At 40.7% G+C, this 22,323-nt stretch overlaps 1 protein-coding gene across 8 annotated transcripts in view; it reads left to right on the top strand.

Moving 5' to 3' along the window:
* EVI5 (ecotropic viral integration site 5) overlaps positions 1-14,469 on the top strand; it is a 176,310-nt gene extending 161,841 nt beyond the window's left edge. For 6 of the 8 annotated variants that reach the window (XM_059688827.1, XM_059688830.1, XM_059688832.1 and 3 more), the window contains 2 exons: positions 10,238-12,172; positions 12,235-14,469. In XM_059688827.1, coding sequence (XP_059544810.1) covers positions 10,238-10,552 — 315 coding nt within the window. In that variant the 3' untranslated portion in view covers positions 10,553-12,172; positions 12,235-14,469. Of the gene's footprint in view, positions 1-1,695; positions 1,933-10,237; positions 12,173-12,234 lie in introns of those variants that run through there. The other 2 variants (XM_059688835.1, XM_059688829.1) reach the window with 2 other exon arrangements.
* The last annotated feature ends 7,854 nt before the right edge of the window (positions 14,470-22,323 follow it).

Raw genomic sequence — 22,323 nt, forward strand, 5'->3', positions numbered from 1 at the left:
ACAGAGAGGAAGGGAGAGAGATAGAGAGTCAGAAACATCGATGAGAGAGAAACATCGATCAGCCGCCTCCTGCACATCTCCCACCGGGGATGTGCCCGCAACCCAGGTACATGTCCTTGACCGGAATCGAACCTGGGACCCTTCAGTCCGCAGGCCGACGCTCTATCCACTGAGCCAAACCGGTTTCGGCAAGATGCTAATATTTTAAATTAATATTGAAATAATACTAGAAAACAAAAATGCTTTTAAAAGTAAAGGAAGCAGTATTAATTGTTTTGTTTTTATGTTATTGGATTATTTGGGGGGGGGTTTCAGATGAGTGTAACTACTTTATTATGAAAATGATCAAGCTACAAGTACATCTTGTAGCACAATTTAGAGGTCTTATTGATGGCCTTATTCTCGGAATACAACTAAACAAATAACTGAAACTAAGAAACTCTGTATGCATGGTGGGAAGTGTTTGTTTTTAGATTTATACCCTGCCTTATTTCCCACAGATTTTTGAGGGAGTTTGCATGAATACTTATAATAAAAATATAATTTAATATTAGGTTAATTAAATCAAGTGAAATTGCTGATATTTGACTTTTACTTACAAAAATAGCAATAGCATGCAGTTCAATATAATAGTTAAAAGAATTAGTTTTACGACAACGTCTTGTAAAATCAGTTCATGTTATCACACAAGAATGTATACAGTATCAGATGGAAGTGTGGAGGCAGCCGCCACTGGGCTGTGGAGCCATGTGGAGCAGTGGCTGCTGATTGATCAGGGTGGGGCTGCTGGAGGTTGGGGTGGCTGTGGCAACCCACCCAGTTTCTTAAAATGAGACAATGGAATTTGCCACATCAATTGATTCAGCATGCGATGCAGTTTGATAGCATACCCACAGTAGAACTTCTTTCAGAATTGGAGTCAATCCTTTCAAACCCTGCCACTGCTTTATCAACTAAGTTTATGTAATATTCTAAATCCTTGGTTGTCACCCTGGCTGGTATGGCTCAGTTGGTTGGGCATCGTCATGTGCACTGAAAGATTGTTGGCTCAATTCCTGATCAGGGCATAAACATGCCCAGGTTTCGGGCTCGATCCCTGATCCCTGGTAGTGGGTGTGCAGGAGGCAGCCAGTTGATGGTTTCCTCTCAAATAGATGTTTCTCTCTCCCCATCCCTTCCTCTCTCTCTAAAAAAACCCCAAACAAATCCTGTGTAATAAAAGCTAATATGCAAATTGTCCCCTCAACCTGGAGTTCAACTGGGAGTTCAACCAGGGGGTGGAGCTGGCCAGCCAACTGCCCACAGCCCCTCCCCCTGGCCACTCCAATTGGGGCAGGCCAGTGGTACCCCATCTGTGCACATGCACCATGCTTCTAGTAAATAAATAAAATCTTTGAAGGAAAAAAAAATCCTTTGCTGTCATTTCAATAATCTCCACAGCATGTTTAGGAGTACTAGGTGTACCAGTTAAAAATTCGGATTTTTTTCACTGGATGGAGTTACACATATGTGATATATATGCGATTTGATATGTATGCTATTTTGTTGTATTGACAGCAAGCTTCAAAACTTCATATGTCAAATTTGCTGAAGGTGTTAACATCATAGATATTTTTACGCTTAAAAATGTTGAATTTTGTGCCCCCCAAAAAAGAGCATTTGCGGGAAGTTTTAATTCATTACTTTATTTTGAAGAAAAGTGCTGTTGAAAGTTATCGTATACTTCAGGAAGCTTATGGTGAACATGCTCCATCTCAAGATACTTGTGAACGCTGGTTTAAATGCTTTAAATGTGATGATTTCGATGTGAAAGACAAAGAACATCCAGGTCAACCAAAAAAGTTTGAAGACCAACAATTACAAACATTATTGGATGAAGATGCGTGTCAAACTCAAAACAACTTGCAGAAAGAGTAAACATTGCTCAGCAACAATTTCTGATCGTTTACAAGCAATGGGAAAGATATTAAAGGAAGGAAATGGGTGCCACATCAACTGAGTGAAAGACAAATGGAAAACCGAAAAGTCATCAGTAAAATGTTGCTTCAACAGCATGAAATAAAGTCTTTTTTGCATCGAATTGTGACTGGCAATGAAAAGTGGATTTATTTTGAGAATCCCAAATGCACAAAATCATGGGTTGATCCAGGTCAACCATCAACATTGACTGCAAGGCCAAATCGCTTCGGAAAGAAGACAATGCTCTGAGTTTGGTGGGATCAGGAAGGTGTGGTGTATTATGAGCTTCTAAAACCAGGTGAAACCATTAATACTGATCGCTACCGACAACAAATAATCAATTTGAACCACGCTTTGATCGTAAAACGATCAGAATGGGCCAGAAGACACGGCAAAGTAATTTTGCTTCATGATAACGCACCATCACACACTTCAAAACCAGTTAAAGGCACGTTAAGAGATCTTGCCTGGGAAGTATTAACCCACCCACTGTATTCACCAGACCTTGCTCCTTCAGATCTTCCCACTTGTTCTGATCAATGACACACACACTTTCTGAGCAGCACTTCAAAACGTATGAAGAAGTGAAAAATTGGGTTTCTGAATGATTTGCCTCAAAACAAGAAAAGTTCTATTGGGACGGTATCCACAAATTACCTGAAAGATGGGGGAAATGTGTAGCTATCAGTGGACATTACTTTTAATAAAGCACTTTTGATGTTTCTCTTGAAATTACGGTGTTTTCTTTGATTACAAAATCCGCATTAACTGGTACACCTAGTAGATTCCAGCTCAAGAAATCACTTTCTTTGCTCATCCTTAAGCAACTCCTCATTTGTTTGATAGCATACCCACAGTAGAAGTCTTACCATGAGATTGCAGCAGTTCAGTTGCGTCTTCAGGCTCTACTTTTAATTCTAGTTTTCTTGCTGTTTCAATGACATCTGCGTTTACTTCCTCCCCAGAAGTCTTGAATTCCTCGAAGTCATCCATGAGGTTCAGAGTCAACTTCTTAAAAAACTCCTGTTAATATTGATATTTTGACCTTTTCCCATGAGTCATGAATGGCATCTAGAAGAGTGAATTCTTTTCAGAAGGTTTCAGCTTACTTTGCTCAGATCCATGAAAGGAATCACTATGGCAGGGTGGGAATATCTGGCCCAAAGGCCGTATAAGGCCGAGGAATCATTTGGTCTGGCCCTGTCAAGGCATTAGGGGTGAGTTAATTAAATGTTAGACCATATGTAACAGGCTAATTTTTAAGTAGATAATTTTGTGTGGCCCACGAATGATGTTATAAATATTCAAATGGCCCCTGGCAGAAAAAAGGTTCCCCACATCTGATCTATGGCATCCATAGCCTTATGAAATGTTTTTCTTTAGTAATAAGATTTTAAAGTCAAAATTCTTTTTGATCCATGGGCTGCAGAAAGGATGTTGTGTTACCAGGCATGAAAACCTTAATCTCGTACCTCTCCATCAGAGCTCCTGGGTGACCAGGTATAGTGTCAATGAGCAGTAATATTTTGAAAGGGATATTTTTCTCTGGCAGATTAGATTTAGTATAACTTTTGGAATGGTAAATGAGCATTGGTTTCAACTTGAAGTTCCCAGCAGCATTAGCCCCTAACAAGAGAGTCAGCCTGTCCTTTGGAGTTTTGAACCTAGACATTGACTACACTCTCTAGTTATGAAAAATCCTTCCTACATGGCATCATCTTACAATATAAGGCTGTTTTGCCCTGGCCAGTGTGGCTCAGTTGGTTTGGAGTTGTCCTGTGCACTGAAAGGTTGCAGTTTGGTTCCTAGTCAGGGCACATGCCCAGGTTTCGATCAATGTTTTGCTCTCACATCAATATTTCTCTTTCTCCCCCTCTCTCTAAAAATCAGTAAAAATATATTTTTTAAAAGCAATATAAGGTTGTTTTGTCTGCGTGGAAAACCTGTTGTTTAGTGTAGCCACCTTCATTATCTTAGCTAGATCTTCGGGATAACTCGCTGCAACTTCTTCATCAGCACTTGCAGGTCCACCTTGCACTTTATGTCATAGAGATGGCTTCTTTCCTTAAACCTCCTGAAGTAACCTCTGCTAGCTTCCTCACCTCTCTCAGCCTTCATAGAATTGAAGAGAGTTAGGCTTTGCCCTGGATTAGGCTTTGGCTTAAGGGAATGTTGTGGCTGATTTGATCTTTAATCCAGACCACTAAAACTTTCTCCATATCAACAATAAAGCTGTTTCACTTTCTTATCCATGTATTCACTGGAGTAGCACTTTTAATTTCCTTCAAGAACTTTTCCTTTGCATTCACAACTTTGCTAATTGTATGGCCTGTGTTGGCTTTCAATATGTCTTCTTCACTAAGCTTAAGCATTTCCAGCTTTCCAGTTAGAGAACCATATAACTATCCTTTTGCTTGAATACTCAGAGACCATTGTAGGGTTATTAATTTGCCTAATTTCAATATTGTTGTGTCTCTCGGATTAAGGAGGCCTGAGGAGAGGGAAAGAGATGAGGGGATGGGGTGGGGGGGCAGGACATGACCAGTTGGTGGACATGACCAGTTGGTGGAATTGTGGGCATGGTTCATGGCTCCCCAAAACAATTACAATTGTAACATCAAAGATTACTGATCACAGATCACCATAACATATAATACAGTCCTGTGTTGCTTAGCAATGGAGATACCTTCTGAGAAATGTGTCATTAGGCATTTTTGTCATTGTGCAAACATCATAGAGTGCACTTACTCAGACCTAGCTGGTATAGCCTACTGCACTCCCAGGCTGTATAGTATGGCCTATTGCACCTAGGCTACAAACCTGCACAGCCTGTTACTGTCCATCACACTGCAGGCAATTGTAACACAAGGTAAGCATTTATGTTTCTAAAAACATCTTAAAACAGAAAAAATATAGTAAAATACAGTATAAAAGATAAAAAATGGTACACCTGTATAGGGCACTTACCATGAGTGGAGTTTGCTGGACTGGAAGTTGCTCTGGGTGAGTCAGTGAGTGAATGGTGAGTGGATGTGAAGGGCTAGGACATTACACTGCTGTAAATTTTATGAACACTGTACACCAGAATTACCACAAACATAAATATTGTATTGCACTGCAGTGTTACAATGACTACAACATCACGAGAGATAGGAATTTTTCAGCTCCATCTTATGGGGACCACCTTTTATACGCAGTACATAGTTGCAGCACATGACTAAAATGAAAAAGTTTGAGGTATTGTGAGAATTACCAAAATGTGATGCAGACACACAAAGTGAGCAAATGCTGCTGGGAAAATGGTGCCCATAGACTTGCTCAATGTGAAGTTGCCACAGACCTTCGATTTGTAAAAAATGCAGTATTTGCCAGTGGAGTAAGGCAAAGCACAATAAAACGAAATATTTCTGTATAATGACTTTGGTTATATTAGTATTCAGGATCAACATCATTAGTTTACATTTACATCCTTAAGTCTATATCAATTCACAGTGGAACCACAAGCACACAGATGCTTAATAATGCAACTCCTCAGGCCTTTCCTCTGGAATGGAGACCGAGATACCCGGGAAGTCTTATTTTTACAGGTTTCCAAAATGGTCTTATGAGGAAAGTTTGGAAAATAATGTGGGTTTGGAGAGGGAGTAATTTGTTTTTCTGACTTTAGTTTTATTGAGATAAAATTTACAATTTTGGAATATTTCTGTCACCCCAGAAAGAAACCTCATACCCATTTTCAGTCACTTCCTTTCTCCTCCCTTCTCCCTCAGTCCTAGGCATCCACTGATCTACGTTCTGTCTCTATAGACTTGCCTATTCTGGACGTTTCATATAAATGGAATCATGCAAAAAATAACAATAAAAGATAAATAGGATCATGCAATATGTCATCTTATGTATCTGGCTTCTTTGACTTAATGTTTTTGAGGTTCATCCATGTATCCATACTTTATTCCTTTTTATTGCCAAATAGCATTCAATTGTATGGAAACAATGTCTTAATGTGATTATTTTACATGATACTTTTATTCAAATGATTGTCTTAGTTCTTTCATTTTTTTCTTAGGGTGTGTTTTCTTATGTGTAATTGTCCTCTCGTACCGTTAAAACCCCTGTTATGTGTTCTTCTCTTCTGTCCAAACAGTTTATGTGTACTGTTAATTTCTCCTTGTTGAAGAAGTCTTTTCTCTGGCCTGCCCCAGGCGACCTCAGTGAGGACAAGGTGACTGCAGGCCTCCTGCACAGTTGTCATCTTGGGAGCTTTTTCGGCATCAGAGGGATTCCTTTGACTTCACTTTTGTATTGGACTTGCTTTTTCCTGGATAAAAAAATGTCTTTTTCTTTCTTAATGTACTTCAATTTGATGTAGCAAATCCATCTTTCTGGGGAAAAAAAAAAAGATTTATGGGAGATAAACTGTAAAAAAGTTTTATTTTGAATTTTGGTTCTTGTGATTCACCCAGAAAAGGGTTTTCTTTGAGGGGTCAGGTTAAGTCATTGCAGCTTTTAACTCATATTTTAGCCTCATACTTAATTGATAGTTTGAGTGAGCATTAAAAATTTTAAAGATAATTAAATGTAGATTAGAAATTTTTTTTCTCAGAATGTTAAAGGCTCTGCTCTATAGTTGAGAAGTCTGATATCATTTTGATTCTTTTTTTTTTTTATATATATATATATTTTTTTTATTGATTTTTTACAGAGAGGAAGGGAGAGAGATAGAGAGTTAGAAACATCGATGAGAGAGAAACATCGATCAGCTGCCTCCTGCACATCTCCTACTGGGGATATGCCCGCAACCCAGGTACATGCCCTTGACCGGAATCGAACCTGGGACCTTTCAGTCCGCAGGCTGACGCTCTATCCACTGAGCCAAACCGGTTTCGGCATTGATTCTTAATATTTTATATAAAACATGTTTTTGTTTGGGGCTGGATGCTTTGTTCTTTTCTTTGTGCCCAGGTACTTCACAGGCCTTTTCAATCTCAAAGCTCATGTCTTTCATGACAGAGAAATGTATGTCTAAGATCTGTTTTCATTTGTTTGTTTTTAAGATCTCTTTTTAGAGTATCCTGTTCTTTTTTTATTCAGAGAGGAAGGGAGAGGGAGAGAGAGATAGAAACATCAATGATGAGAGAGAATTATTGATAGGCTGCCTCCTGCAACCCCCCCCCCCCCCCCCGCCTTTGGGAATAGAGCCTGCAACCCGGGCACGTGCCCTGGCCAGGAATCGAACTGTGACCTCCTGGTTCGTATGTCGACGCTCAATCCCTGAGCCATGCTGACTGGGCAGAACAGTTCAGTTTTGTTGAACATACGCATTCCTGGACCCTACCAGGAGAAAGTTTCAGGGAAAAATGTTTAAACTGACTGCTGCTTTCTGGATGGTGGAGGTGGCCTAGCTTAGTTATGCTGCTGAAAGGTGGTGTCCATTTGTATATACCAGACACACACACAGGAGATGTCCATAGTTGAGCCGCATTTTTGTCCTGAGTAACGAAGAGTTCCACTTCAGGTAAGTCCTCTGTGACTCGGCCCCATTTGGTTGGATTAGAGGGTCTACCACAATGATTCCCAAACTGAGGATATCAGAATCTCCTGAGGTGCTTGTTAGAAATGTAGGCTCCGGGATTTCACTCTCGAGTTTCCATTCCTTAGATCTGGGAAACGATTCTACATGTTTAATAGGCACCCTCTGTTATCCTGATGCAGATGGCCAGTGGGCCATATTTAGAGATATGCTAATCTAAGTTTGTTACCAGTAATGTTTGTTACCAATAAGTTTTGGGGGGTTGGGTTGGACTGAGAAGATTAAATATCTTGTTTTTTGTATTGTTTAAATATAATTAGTTCCTAAAAGAATAGTAATAAGGATAAGCAGTGCAGCTCTGAGAGCTAAGCAACCAAGACTTTGTACTGTAGTGGGCCCAGCGCTGGTGTTCTTCCAGTCAAGTCCCAGTTCACAGGAGGAGGGGTCCCGGAGGACATCCCCACCTGGAGTCGAGCCCTTCCAGGTCACATCTGGGTACTTAGTACTCTGTAATTCCTTGCCCGTGTCCACTTTCCTCCTAGGCCCAGGGGATAACTAAGTTTTACCAAATAGTCTCTTCCCTTAACCTTTTCTCTTGCCCACCAAAACAATTCCTCTATGCCTTTGCTATTTTATATTAGCAGTTCTCAAAAAAAAAGCAGCATTAATTGCATCTCCTTTGACATTGAGGAAATGACCCTCAACATATAGTTAGTTTTATGTAATATTTGAGATGGCTTATTAACATCTGATGTACTGCAGGGTTTTAATTGTAGTAAGTTTTGCTAGAGCAGAGGAAAGCTACAACTTTCCAAACAGTTGGGAAGTTGTGGTTCCCCTGCTGTGCTCCTCCTCTGCAGCAGCCAGGAAGAAGGAATCACGTGTTCCATATTATCTCTTGAGAGGGGCCTGGGGAAAAGAGAGAAAGGAAGAGATTAACTGACTGAATTTAACACTTGGAGCCATAACTCATGTGTTGCAATGCGGTGATAGGATGTTGCATCAGAACTGGATGTGGCCGTTGTAATGCAGTGGGTAGCACAGCCACGGGGAGGCTTTGTGGTGCTCTCTGTCTTTCAGCTCCAAGTCTGCACCCCTCCTGACCCGCAAGGAGAAAGGTGTTATTTTGGTTACATGTACCTCCCGATCGTTTTGTTCTCTCCGCCGAGGGCACGTGCATTTCTTTATGGGTGAAAGTTTGCCACAGACATCACTGTGCCGAGTCCCAGCACGCTCTTGTGTCCTGTGGTCCCGTACCAGCAGGGAGGTGTTGGGTTTCCTCACATCTTCCTGGAAGTCTGTAGGGAAAGCTGGGAGGTGTTATGGCAAAGCTTACGTGTAATGTCTGTACTCTCGGAACCGTTAGTTTTGAAAGTGTATGTAATATTTCCTGAGTATTTCACATTGCTTTTATCTCAAGATTTGAAAGATAGTAAGTGACCAGGAATTTGTCCCTGAGAAACAAAATTGAAGATTGACAGTAATGATAAGGGTAGGAGAATGCAGTGTATTTCAGCAAAATTCTTGATAATCAAAGCAGATTTTGGTAGTTAATTATTTCTTTATTGTTGTTTTTGCATTTTTTGACACATGACAATATCAAAATTAAATGTTACATTTAAAGCATAAACTCTTGAGGACAGGGCTAATGTCTTAATTATATGGTAGTGCAAGTAGTAGTATCCATGGAGGTGGGTGGGAATGTGAAGGAACTTAGGCAAAGGATTGACAGATGATGAAAAGAAATAACCTTAAATTCTGATAAAGCTGGGTTTGGAGGATGTGGTTTAGATTTGTGACAGTGGGTTTTTCAATATGAACTCTAGAATTAGTCAGACTTGCCCACCAGTAAAGTGTAGCATTTGATCTCCACAACCCTTCCTCCTCGAGGGTCACACCCTATAAAACTCCAGGAATAGAGAAACCACCTGGTTCTCAAAGATGGAAAGAGAAGGAGCTGAGCAAAACGTGCAGTTGCTCTCCCCTACTTGATGGTGAGGGAAGTCACTCCTCCCAGGAAAGAGGAGGGGAAGGAAAGCAAAAACGTTACACACTACTGACATTCCCCCCACAGGAGAAAGTAACTTAGTGGGAGGAAGCATTCCTGCTCTAACAGAGTGATAGTGGTGTGGTAGTTCTTAGGATATTGTAACAGGACATTAAAGCAAATTTTAATGATTTGTAAATTATTTTCATGATTCACTGAATTAAGGAGACATGCTCTTAAAAGACAGTGTGATAGTTTGGAGTATGGCCTTTAAGTCCATATCTTCTGAAATATTTAAAGGTGAACTGATAGGATATCTAAGCTCTACCTCAAAATAATCCAGGGACTGGAGAGGTATACTGTAATTAGATTATTGATGTTGTGTTAATTGTGTTAGGTGATGGGTTCATGGGGTTCATTGTATTACCTCTAGTAAAATGAAAGTTCAATCTGATTCTAAACTTCACTATTAGCTATGTGTCCTCAGCAACTTGCTCTACCTGAGTCTGTTTCCTAACCTCTGAAATGAGGGTAATAAAATCTACCATAATGACTGTTGTAATTATTCAGTTAACATAACACATTATGTGCCGACTACGTAACACACAGGAGTTGCTCAAAAATTGGTAGTTACTATTCTATCTATAAATAGGAGGAAATCAATGTTTCATCTTCCTTAAACAGGAAATGTTTGCTTTCTTGGTGAGGTGTGTGTGTATTTTCCCCAGGTGACTGTATTAACTTGGATTTTGTTTTGACAGCTCAGATGCCTCAAAGGCCAGAGGGGCTTCTTGGGCCAACCCCCTTTTGATGGAATCCACATTGTCAACCACTTGATAGGAGACGATGACTCATCCCATTCCTCTGATGAAGAGCTCATGGAGAATTCCTTGCGGGAGAGTGGCATTGGTTTTCCTTTGCACAGAAAGTCTGGCGCGATGTCTTTAGACCCCATTGTGGCAGATGGTAGTGAAAGCGAAACAGAAGACAGTGTGATGGAGACCAGAGAGGGCAATCAAGTGGATCAAAAGGAACAGCCCCCAAGAAAGAGAGAATCGTACTCAACCACTGTCTGACCATCACTGTGAACTAGATTGGATTTTTTTAAAGGATCAGTTATATGATTAAGGGTTTTTGGGGACATATCTGTTTCATATGTACATATATATATTTTTCAATCTTATCTGCCTTTTGATCTTTGCCAAACCGTCACCACTGACTGACCATTGCCATAAAGTAGGCTGGACTATGGTTAATGTGAAAAATAAGGTTCTAGCAGTATTACTGAATCTTAATGTTTCTTGTGTAGAAAATGTAATTATATCTATATGTGGAAACCATTTTGAAGTTCTGAACTATGGAAAATTTAATTTTCTTCAGACAAAACTGCTCGTGTGCAATATTTTATGCTTAGTAAACAAATTGTATATTTATGTTTATCAATTTGTTTTCAGGGCAGCTGTCTACAAACATTTGACCAAGACGCACGTCAGATTTATCTTATGCTTTGTGTTTGAGGGAATTTTCCCCCCCAATTGAAATTACTGCTTTATTAGTAGACCACTGAAAGTTCCCAAACACAGGTTTTTTTCCCCATATAATGTTTTAAATACAAATTAAGGGTTAACTGTCTTGAGAGTTTTAAGTTCCGTTTGAATTTCTAGTTTTTATGTGCATATCATATGATACTTCCATATATTGCTTATTATCCAGCGCAGTAAGTTAACTACAAATATATTGTTTTTTGTACATAATTTATAAATCTGCATCATCCAACATTGAACATCATTTTATATGGAGAATGTACATGTTGCAAAGTGACTGCCTTCAGCATTCTAACAGGACTTCTGTAAATACAAAGTTAAAGGGAAATTGAAAATAAAACCAAACACTAATATTTTAATAGTTTTAGTACTTTGCTTAGCATTCAACACTAGCAGATTTATAACTGATGCTTGCTCAAAAACACTATTGGTAAGACCTTTTAACTTCACATGTATGAAACTAATTGTCCATGATTAAAGAAGTTATAGCACACATTACTTAGTGCTAATATTCTACTTAATATAAATTAAGCAATGGACTGAAGTCCAAGATACCAAACAATAATATCTACAAATCATTATCTTCAGATTCTTTAATTGCTAATCTATAGATAAAGCCATAAGAATTATTTTCTACCAATTCTTCCCTTTTTTTTAATCATCTAGACTATTTTTTCCTAGGAAACTGAGTATCTATCATTAATAAATTAGAGGAAACACCCAAATTACACTTACACTATGGAAAGACAAGAATATATTCACTGGATGCTTCCTACTCTCATTTTCATCAGCATCCTATGAAAAAAATAGCCTTGGAGGATAAGATGGGAAGGTTGGATTTAGTATAGAGATACAATTTTGCACAATATGTTGCTTGCAGAAAAAGATACATATTACAGAATGGAGTAGAAGAGACAAAACTAGTTTTATGTCTAACACCAGGAATTAAGGTTATGCATCTCCGTGGATTAGGCTTTCTCCGAGAAGCCCTGTGTTAGCTATTTGCTTGAGAAAACGAGATTGAGAACATGCCTGCTGTGTCCGTAGCACCAGGCTAAATTCTAGTGCTTACATGTCTTACCTGTGGTCACATGGTGAGTAGCAGACCAAGATTTTAATGCAGATCTCTCTGACGCCAAAGTGTTTGAAAAGGTTCAGCTAATGAATTTCTCCATTCCCTGCTTTTCTGATAATTAGTGAAAGTGTTTGAAAAGGTTCAGCTAATGAATTTCTCCATTCCCTGCTTTTCTGATAATTAGTGTGATTTTAAATAAGTTTAAATCACACTTCACAGCTTTTGAGTATAGATACTACTCTACTAGAATTGCCTGACTGGTGCTTTGGGGTTCATTACTGTCAGCCTAGAGGCTGTTGATGTTCAAGTGAAATGAGATGATTCATGGCCTCATGATTGCTTTGACACCCACATCAAGAAATCTGAATGATCTAGACCAGAGGTCAGCAGCTGCACCCACGAGCCAATTCCAGCCAACTCCCTGTCTTTACATGACCTCAAGCAGAAAGCTTTTTTACGTTTTCAAAATAGTTGAAGAAAAGAAAATCAAAAGGATATTTTGTTACATGAAAATCATAAAATTCAGATTTCTATATTAATAAGTAAGTTTTTATTGGATACCCATAGCTATGCATTATATCCTGTCTATGGCTACTTTTATGTTACAGTGGCAAAGCTGAGTAGCCTAAACTATCTACTGTCTGGCTCGTTAGAGAAAAGTTTGCTGACCCTTGATTTAGATACTCTAAAATGTTTGCTTGCTTCTTCAATTTGTCTTAATAGAGGATCAGACCATTTGCTTTTGCTGTTGAGTTAATAGTTTGGAAACCTAAAATTTCCTGGTGGATCTTGTATTCAAAATTGTTCAAAGTGAAACGTGTGCCAGCTATTTTATATCATGAAGCCTGTGACACCATAGACAGATTTGGAAGGATAGCTATGTCTTTGGAAATGGAGAAAGAAAGGATTCCAAAATCCCAGCACTGCTCTTTAAAGTATGTATGATTGACCTTTAAGGTATGCCTCATTGAGTCAATGTTATCATCTGACTTTAAAAGAAAGAACATCTTTCTGTAATCATGTTTGAATTCTAAACCTTGAAAGATATTCTTAGAGAATTTCTTAAGTACTTTTCCTGATTTGGAATTAGGTATTAAAAGAATCACGGTAAGTAAACCTTAATTGATTGATACTCTTGTAATTTGGACAATGAAAAACAAGAAAAAATCTTCTCATTCAAGATCTTTGATTCAAATACTCCTTAGAAGAGTTTAAAATCTTCCTCACCTTTAAGATGCAATAGGATACTGTGTTCTGATTTGATTCCATTTTATTCAAATTAAGACTTTAGGACATTGACAATGTTTTCTTTCTTTAATTATTTTGTCATTTAAATGTTACTCAGTTAAACAGAATTGAGGAATATTGGGGCCGGGGGGGGGGGGGATGAAATAAATTTTTAAAACTCATAATAAATTAAAATAACACACACTCCCTTGGGCTAGTCACCTTCCTGGCGTCATTGCCACCCTGGGTTGAAAGACTAAGGGTAGAGGCTTACAAATGACCTAAATATAGTGGAAATTGCATTGAGGTGATGAAACAGAACTTTTAGGTCAAGAAAATACTTCAACCACTGTTTTAAAATTTAATGGTAAATTTTTCATCCTGGAAAAAGAAGTCAAAGATGTAACTTTATACCACATCTACCCTTTTTATTGATAAATATCAGGCACTTGATGACAAATTGAGACATCAAATCCCAAGTAACTGGCTGGCTATTTTGAAAGAAAAAAACAACTTTTTCTTGGCTCATGATGCAACTTGTTACTCTCCAGATAGTGCCTTTGATTGAAAAGGTGTAGACCTTTTAAAGTATATTATTTATGACATAAGAAATTATTTGGCTCCTCATCCTTTATCTTTTACATAATGCACTATAATTTTTAGATTTAAATAAGAAAAGTAGATGAATTGTATTTTGGTAAAGCCCTTTTATGGCCAGCTTGGTGATTATACTACCAGATGTTGACAGCTAACACTTCAGAAATCAATGATTTACTTTTATTAAAACAATGAGCTTTAGCAAGAAAGTTCTTGTTGCTCTATCATTAACAAAACAGTACATTTTAAAATTAATTAATTTTAATTCATTCTACTGAAATTAAGAGTGGAGTGTATGCTATTTATAATCTAAGTTTTTATATCATATCCATTGATCTACCTGTCCCCTTTTCACTCCAAAGAAGAGATGCCGGAATAATACATTATGCTAGACTCTAGCCGCTAGAGTAATACATGACACTATAGATATGCAAAATTATAATGTATTTTATTTTACCATTGAAATTTCTTATTGTAACATTGTATGATAACCTGAAATGTTTACTTGTGCCTTTGCTTTAAACAATTAAAGTTTTTCATTTTATACGAATTCTTGTTTCCTTAAACTATTCAACTCAAAAGGGAAGATGCATCAAAACAATAAAAAGTCTATAGAGCAGTACCACTCATACATTGATGTCTACTCAGAGGAGGAAGCCATCGAACACCATGAATAACCAAGGTAATGAGGCAGCTCAGAAGAAAAGGAAAAATCTCCAGTAATTAACTTAAAGACATGGAAATAGGCAATTTAAATTACAGAAATTGCAGTTCTGAAAAAAACAAAATGAGATGCAAAACACGAAAACTGCTTGGCCCGACATCAGATACTCATTAGTGAGGTTTGTGCCCCATGGGTACAGGGACCATATCCACCTGGTCCCCCATGTGTGATTAGCACAGGGGTGGGCAAACTTTTTGACTCGAGGGCCACAATGGGTTCTTAAACTGGACCGGAGGGCCGGAACAAAAGCATGGATGGAGTGTTTGTGTGAACTAATATAAATTCAAAGTAAACATCATTACATAAAAGGGTACGGTTGTGTTTTTTTTTTTAGTTTTATTCATTTCAAACGGGCTGGATCCGGCCCGCGGGCCGTAGTTTGCCCACGGCTGGATTAGTACAAGACAGGCTGGTATGTGATATTTTTTAATGTAATCAAAGGCCAGATATCTAGATTTGCTTTTTCCTTCAGGAACATACTAATTTTTTTAAAAATCTATTTTATTGATTTTTTTACAGAGAGGAAGGGAGAGGGATAGAGTTAGAAACATCGATCAACTGCCACCTGCACACGCCCTACTGGGGATGTGCCCGCAACCAAGGTACATGCCCTTGGCCAGAATCGAACCTGGGACCCTTGAGTCTGCAGGCCGATGCTGTATCCACTGAGCCAAACCGGTTAGGGCCATACTAATTTTAAAAAAATATTAATGGCAATAGTTTCATCTCACTGTATTTTAGTTAAAATAACTAGAGGCTCAGTGCACAAAATTCATGCATTGGAGTGGTGGGGGGGGGGTTCCTCAGCCCGGCCTGCGCCTTCGCAGTCCAGGACCCCTCGCTCCTTACCACCCACCTGCTTGAGGCTCCTTACCACTCAGCTCACTGCTCCTGCTCGGCTCGCTGCTCCTTAGTGCTGCCGCGGAGGCGGGAGAGGCTCCTGCCACTGCTGCTGCACTCACCAGCCGTGAACCTGACTTCTGGCTGAGCAGTGCTCCCCCTGTGGGAGCGCACTGACCATCAGGGGGCAGCTCCTGCGTTGAGCGTCTGCCCCCGGTGGTCAGTGTGATCATAGCAACCGGTCGTTCTGCCGTAATGGCCACTTGGGCTTTTATTATATAGATTAGCAACTAATCCAATAAATGTATTCAAATATCTATAGTTAGAATATACATATAGATGCTATTATAAGAAATTTATGGCTTCTGCATTTTTATCACAATGTTAGTATCACTTAGAAGCCGTAGCATACTATATATTCTGCCTTATTCCCAAAAGGATTTAAGGTACTTTATAAAGGCACATGAAATATGGCAAGATAGTTATAGTCCAGGGTTTCTCCACCTTGGCACTATTGGGGCCAAATTACTGCAAGTGGCCGCCCTGTACATTGTAGGATGGTTAGCAGCATCCAGGGCATCTACACCCTGAATGACAGCAGCATCCCCTCCTTGCGTATGACAACTGCAAATGTCTTCCTCCAGTCATTGCTGCATGTCCTTGGTAGGGAGGGACTAGGAATGAAAATTGCCTCTGGTTGAGAATCTCTGGTATAAATTTAGATTGAAGTGGGTCAAAAAACAAAGGGCCACTAGGACCAAAACTAAAACTACCTATACTATTAAAGATGGCTTACAAATTCGGAGTCAGTGCGAAAACTAAAACCTGAACCACAATGAGGTGTTACTTCACACTTACTAGGATGGCTATTCAAAACAAACAAAAAATTAACATGTTGACAAGGAAGCATCGGAACCTTGTACATTGCTGCTGAGAATGTAAAGCGGTGCAACCACTATGGAACAGTTTTGGCAGTTCCTCAAAACAGAATTGCCATACAACCCAGCAATTCCACTTCTGCATATGCACTCAAAAGAAAGCAGGGACTCAAACAGGTATTTGTACACCAATGTCCATAATAGCAGGACAAGAGCCGACAGGTGGAAACAACAAATGATCAATAGATGAATGGGTAAATAAAAGGTGGTATATACAGTGGGGCCTTGACTTACGAGTGTCCCGACTAAGGAGTTTTTTGAGGTACCAGCTGTCCGCCGATTTTTTGCATTGAGTTGATAGAGTAATTTGAGTTAACGAGCTCGGTCTCGGAAGGAATTAAACTCATTAAACTCGTAAGTCAAGGCCCCACTGCACTGGGTATGACAAAAAGAAGTTTACAATTGTATGTGAAACACAGTTTATTCTTGTATTGTTTACTAATTATTGTGTTATTTTCCATACAAACAACTGTAAGCCTACTTTTGTCCCACTGTACATATAATGGAATATTATTGAATTACAAAAAGGAAAGAAATTTTGATACATGCTACAATATGGATGAACCTTAAAAACATGCTAAGTGAAATAAACCAGACACATAGTATGATTTCACTGATATGAAGTACCTAGAATAGCAAATTCATAAAAGTACAGTATAGTAGATGTTAGCAGGGAGTTAGGAATATGGGGAAAAGGGAAGTTAGTGTTTAATGGACCAGAGTTTCTGTTTGGGATGATAAAAAAAGTTCTGGAAATGGATAGTGATGATGGTTGCACAACACAATGTATTTAATGCCACTGAATTATACAATTTAAAATGGTTAAAATCTTTTGTTTTTTTAAAAAAGCATGTTGCCCTAGCCAGTTTGGCTCAGTGGATAGAGCATCAGCCTGTAGACCAAAGGGTCCCAGGTTCAATTCTCGTCAAGGGCACATACTAGGTTGCAGGCTCCTCTCTGGCCTGGGCCTTGGTCGGGGCTCATTCAGGAGGCAACCAAGGGATGCGTTTCTCTCACATCCATATTTCTCTCCGTCGGTCCCTCTCCCACTCTCTCTAAAAATCAATGGAAAAATATCCTCGGGCAAGGATTAAAAAAATAACCAAATAAATAAAGTTTTAAAAAAGGGCATGTTAAAAACTTATCAGCTTATAAATGAAATATGTTCAAACAAAGATTTATAGAAGGAAAAAACAAAACAAAACCTAAACATTATCAAATGTATCCACTGTATTTGCCCATGAAACACACACCGTTTTTTTAGGTTTAGAATTCTGGCACTAGACTGGGACCCGAGCTGTGTGTTGAGACCTGGACAGGACAAACTTCCGGCCTTCTTGCTGCTCCTTGATCACCAGATGCGACCCAGGGCCTGGCCCCTCCTGGAAGGGCCTTCCGCCACCTCCTCCCGGTGTCTGCTCAAGGATCACCGCACAGGAAGCCTTTTCGGATCCTCCCTTTCAAAGAGCCCCTTCCCGGCTTTATGTAGCTCCGCAGCATCGGCGGCTGCCTGACAGCCTATGCTCTTTACATCTTCATTTGTTTTGTTCGTCTCCCCACACTCGAATGCAAGCTTTATGATTTTTGCCTCTGCCCCCAGAATTCAGAACAGCGTCTTAGCTCACAATAAATGTTTGTTGAATAAGTGACATGAGTAGTTGAATAAATCACTGTTCCTCAGACAGTTCGCTGTGGAAACGGATGGACACCATCTGTGAAATACAAAACTCAACGCACCACCTGGCTCCGGGGTCCTCTCAGGCATCAACCAGGAACTGCTGAGGCGGCAAAGATGAACCAGACCAACTCTTGTCTGGCTCGCGAACGGGAGATGCAGGGCGCCGATACGATGCGATGGGAATTTCAGAGGTTACGCCCAGCTTGGGTTAAGGCCTCCTTTGTGCCCTTCCCCCTTTCCTGCCCATCCAAAAGCTCTGCCCTGCACCAGGGCAGGGATCATGGTCCCCGTCACGACCGTTCTGTAGGCCCCATGGTCTCCTATCCAAGGACCTGCTCTTACATAGGTGCTCATGTCTCCTGTTGGGTGTATGGCTACATCTCTCCATCACTCTAAATTCTACCAAAGACGCCTAGAAATAAAGCATCTTAACCCAGTGTGCAGGATTTTAGACCCAGAGAAACTTTTCATATCCTCCTGAATAGATTCTTTTTTAAAAATATGTTTTTATTGATTTCAGAGAGGAAGGGAGAGGGAGAGAAATAGACTCATCAATGATGAGGGAGTCATTGATCCTCTGCCTCCCACACGCCCCCTACCAGGGATCGAGCCCACAACCCCGGCCAAGTGCCCTGGCTGGGATTTGAACCAGGAACTCCTAGTTCATAGGTCAGTGGTCAACCACTGAGCCACACTGCCGGGCCTGAATTGATTCTTAGAAGGAGCTGCTACTTGTCCGCACTCTCGTCACCCAGGGCTGACCATTGTTTCCTCATTTCTGCCAGTGGTGGGTGGGCCTTCCTGAGGCCGTCCTCAGTGAGAGGAGAGAGCAGGGCAGGTGGAAAGAAACGAGTTGGCTTTACAGATGTTGTTTCTCTGATTTTTTTTTTTTAAAGGAAATGCTTACTGTACACATGAGAGACTCCCAGGCTGAGAGATGCCGTGGCAGTTGAGATGCACCTGGGAGCTCCCAACTGTTCCCTGCCTCCGCCTGTGGGTGAGACAGCAGCCACTGCCCTCAGCCCCCACACCCCCCACTGCCCTCAGCCCCCACGGTCCCCACGGCCCCCACACCCCCCTCAGCCCTCACAGACCCCACAGCCGAGCCAGCACAGAGCCGGTCAGGTCTCCTGCCTGTCTCCTCCCCGCCAAGGGCTCTTCCTCTCCAGGCCCAGGCCTTCCCGGCCTCTGGTGCCAGCTCAGCCCTTCCCACCCCAGGACGGGACCAGGTGTCCTCCTTGGTGTCGGCTGTACTCCTGCCTCCAGGCACACTGTGTGTGGACCTGCCAGCCCTGAGCAGGCTGCCTAGCCGCTGGGCAGAGAGACACCTACTGCCCCCAGCCCTGCCTGCCCTTCTGTTTATGAGTCTCAAGGTCCAGCCTCTGCCCTGGAGCCCCTCACTGGAGCTCGGGAGTGAACCAACCTCGCTCCATCCACAAAGAGAGTGTTAAAACCTTTGGGCACGAATGAATGTGTGTCTCTGCAGCCTCCTTCCCACCAGGTAAGCGTCTGGCCGGGCTGTGCCGGCTCAGCCTAAAGGGGTCTCTGCGCCACGTCCCTCTCCCAGCCTCCCGGGCCAGGCCACGCTGCGAGCAGAACTGCCAAGGCCCACTTCCAGGTGAGGGAGCAGAAAAGCAAACAACGGGAGTCATGCTATGAAGCATAAGTGTATGAATAGCGTCCTGCATTTCGCCCAGTTAGGTCTTCGTCCATTCAAAGAGGAGGCCAGGTCCAGCAGCCCTTTCCTGGCAAACTGCCTTCCAGCCGTGTTCCCTGAGGGCCATTCCTGGCCATGGGGGGCCCCCCTGGCCAGCGCTGGGATTTGAGTAATCACAGGCCCCAGCGGGGTGTGTGGGAAGGTGTGTTGTTTGGTCTGGCTCACAGCCCTTGACACTCTGTTGCTATTTTAAGCAGATCCCACAGCCTTTCATTTGCTTCACTAATTTCTCTAAAATAGAACTGTTTATTTGTGGGTCAAAATTGAGGAAGCTTCTTGTTCATCACCAAACCGCTCTTTGGCAAGACTGGAAACAAGGCAAGCACCAGAGCCCCAGAGGGCTTGGCACATGGTGAGCGCTCGGTCAGTGTCAGCTAAAGAGAAGTTGCGTGTTGCACTCTGACTCCCCAAACCAGTACGGGCCACTCGGTAAATGGGTACCTCTCCTCCTGCCTTGCCTTCATCTACACTCCCCTGTCTGTGTTTTCACCGTCTGCGTGGTGTTGCCACATAAATGTATTGTTTGAGGTAATGGCGCGACAGACAGTGTCTATTTCCTCCTTTCTGCCAGTGGTGGGAATTATACCAGCCGTTGTTATTATCATCACATACCCTTCAATCTCAGTAGCTCACAACATCAGTTCTCACTCCTGCTACGTGTCCATCAAAAGCTGGGGACTCTACTCTCCATGGTTTTTACTCGGGGACACAGGCTGGGGAGCGTTGCTGACTATTGCAGCAGAGGAGAATGATATGGTGAGCCACATGCTGGCTCCCAGAGCTCCTGCCAGGGACTTATATACACAATCACTCCCAGTCACATTTCAGGGGCTGAGGTATGTCACATGACTAAGACTCCCCCAGAGAGAGGCAATGAATATTTGGAAACAGAGTACTTAGGTTCGTGCTAACAACTAGTTTAAGTACATTTTTAATTCACACAACATTAAATTCAGCCTTTTAAAAGATACAATTACATCATTCTTATGATATGTACAGAATTGTGCAACCTTAACCACTAGAGATGATGGCTCACACCATTCACATCAATATCATCATATTTTCATCACCCCCCCCCAAAAAAAAGGATCTCCATATCCATTAGCAGTCACTCCGTACTCTCTCCTCCCCACAGCTTTCACTGTTACTAGGCAACTACTCATCTGCTTTGTTTCCATGGATTTGCCCATTCAGGACATTTCACATAAGTGAATTATCTATACTACCTTTCTGTTTCACTTAGCATAATGTTTTCGAGACTCATTCATGTTGTGGCATGTATTAGTACTTTATTCCTTTATTTTTGCTGAATAATATTCCAGTATATGGGTACTCCACATTTTGTTTATCCATTCACCAATTAATAAACATTTGAGTTGATACTAGTTTTTTTAAAAAAATTTAATTGATTTTTAGGGAGAGAGGAAGGGAAAGGGAGAGAGACAGAAACATCAATAATGAAAGAGAATCTTTGATTGGCTGCCTCCTGCACGCCCACTACTGGGGCTCAAGCCCACAACACAGGCATGTGTCCTGACAGGGAATCCAACCATGACCTCTTGGTTCCTGGGCCTGCACTCAACCACTGAGCCACAATGGCCAGGCTGATACTAGTTTTTTGCTGTTGTGAATGATACTGCTGTGAATACTCGTGTACACGTATCTATGTGGACATAGGTTTTCAATTCTCTTGGGTATGTACTTAGTAGTAGAATTTCTGGATCATATTAACATTCTGAGGAACTACCAAACTGTTTTAAGTGTCTGTAGTATTTTACAATCTCACCAACAATGTATAGGGTTCCAATTTCTCCACACCCTCATCAACATTTATTATTGTCTATCCTTTTTATTTTAGGCATTCTAGTGGGTGTGAAGTGGTATTTCAATGTGCTTTCATTTTGCATTTCCATAATGACTAATAATATTGACCATCTTTTTATGTGCTTATTGATCCTTTGTTTATCTTCTTTGGAAATGTCTATTTAAATCTTTGCCCATTTTAAATTGTTTTTTTAATTGTTAAATTGTGAAAATGTAAGCCGTGAAACCATAAAAATCCTAGAAGAAACGATAGACAGCAAAATCTCAAGATATCTCTTGTAGCAATATTTACAGATACATCTCCTAGGACAAAGAAAATTAAGGAGAAAATAAACAAATGGGACTACATCAAAATAAAAATCTTTGGCACAGCAAAAGAAACCATCAACAAAGCAAAAAGGGAGCCCGCTGTATGGGAGGACATATTTGGCAATGATACATCTGATAAAGGGTAAATATACAAAATATATAAGGAGCTCATACAACTTAACAGAAGGAAGATGAACAATCCAATTTAAAAATGGGTAAAGGAATTAAATAGACACTTCTCCAAAGAGGACATATAGATGGCCAAGAGACATATGAAAAAATACTCAAAGTCACTAATCATCAGAAAGATGCAAATTAAAATGACAATAAGTTATCACCTCACACCTGTCAGAATGGCTATCATCAATAAATTA

The sequence above is a fragment of the Myotis daubentonii genome, chromosome 3 (assembly GCF_963259705.1).
Source record: "Myotis daubentonii chromosome 3, mMyoDau2.1, whole genome shotgun sequence".
Taxonomy (NCBI): domain Eukaryota; kingdom Metazoa; phylum Chordata; class Mammalia; order Chiroptera; family Vespertilionidae; genus Myotis; species Myotis daubentonii.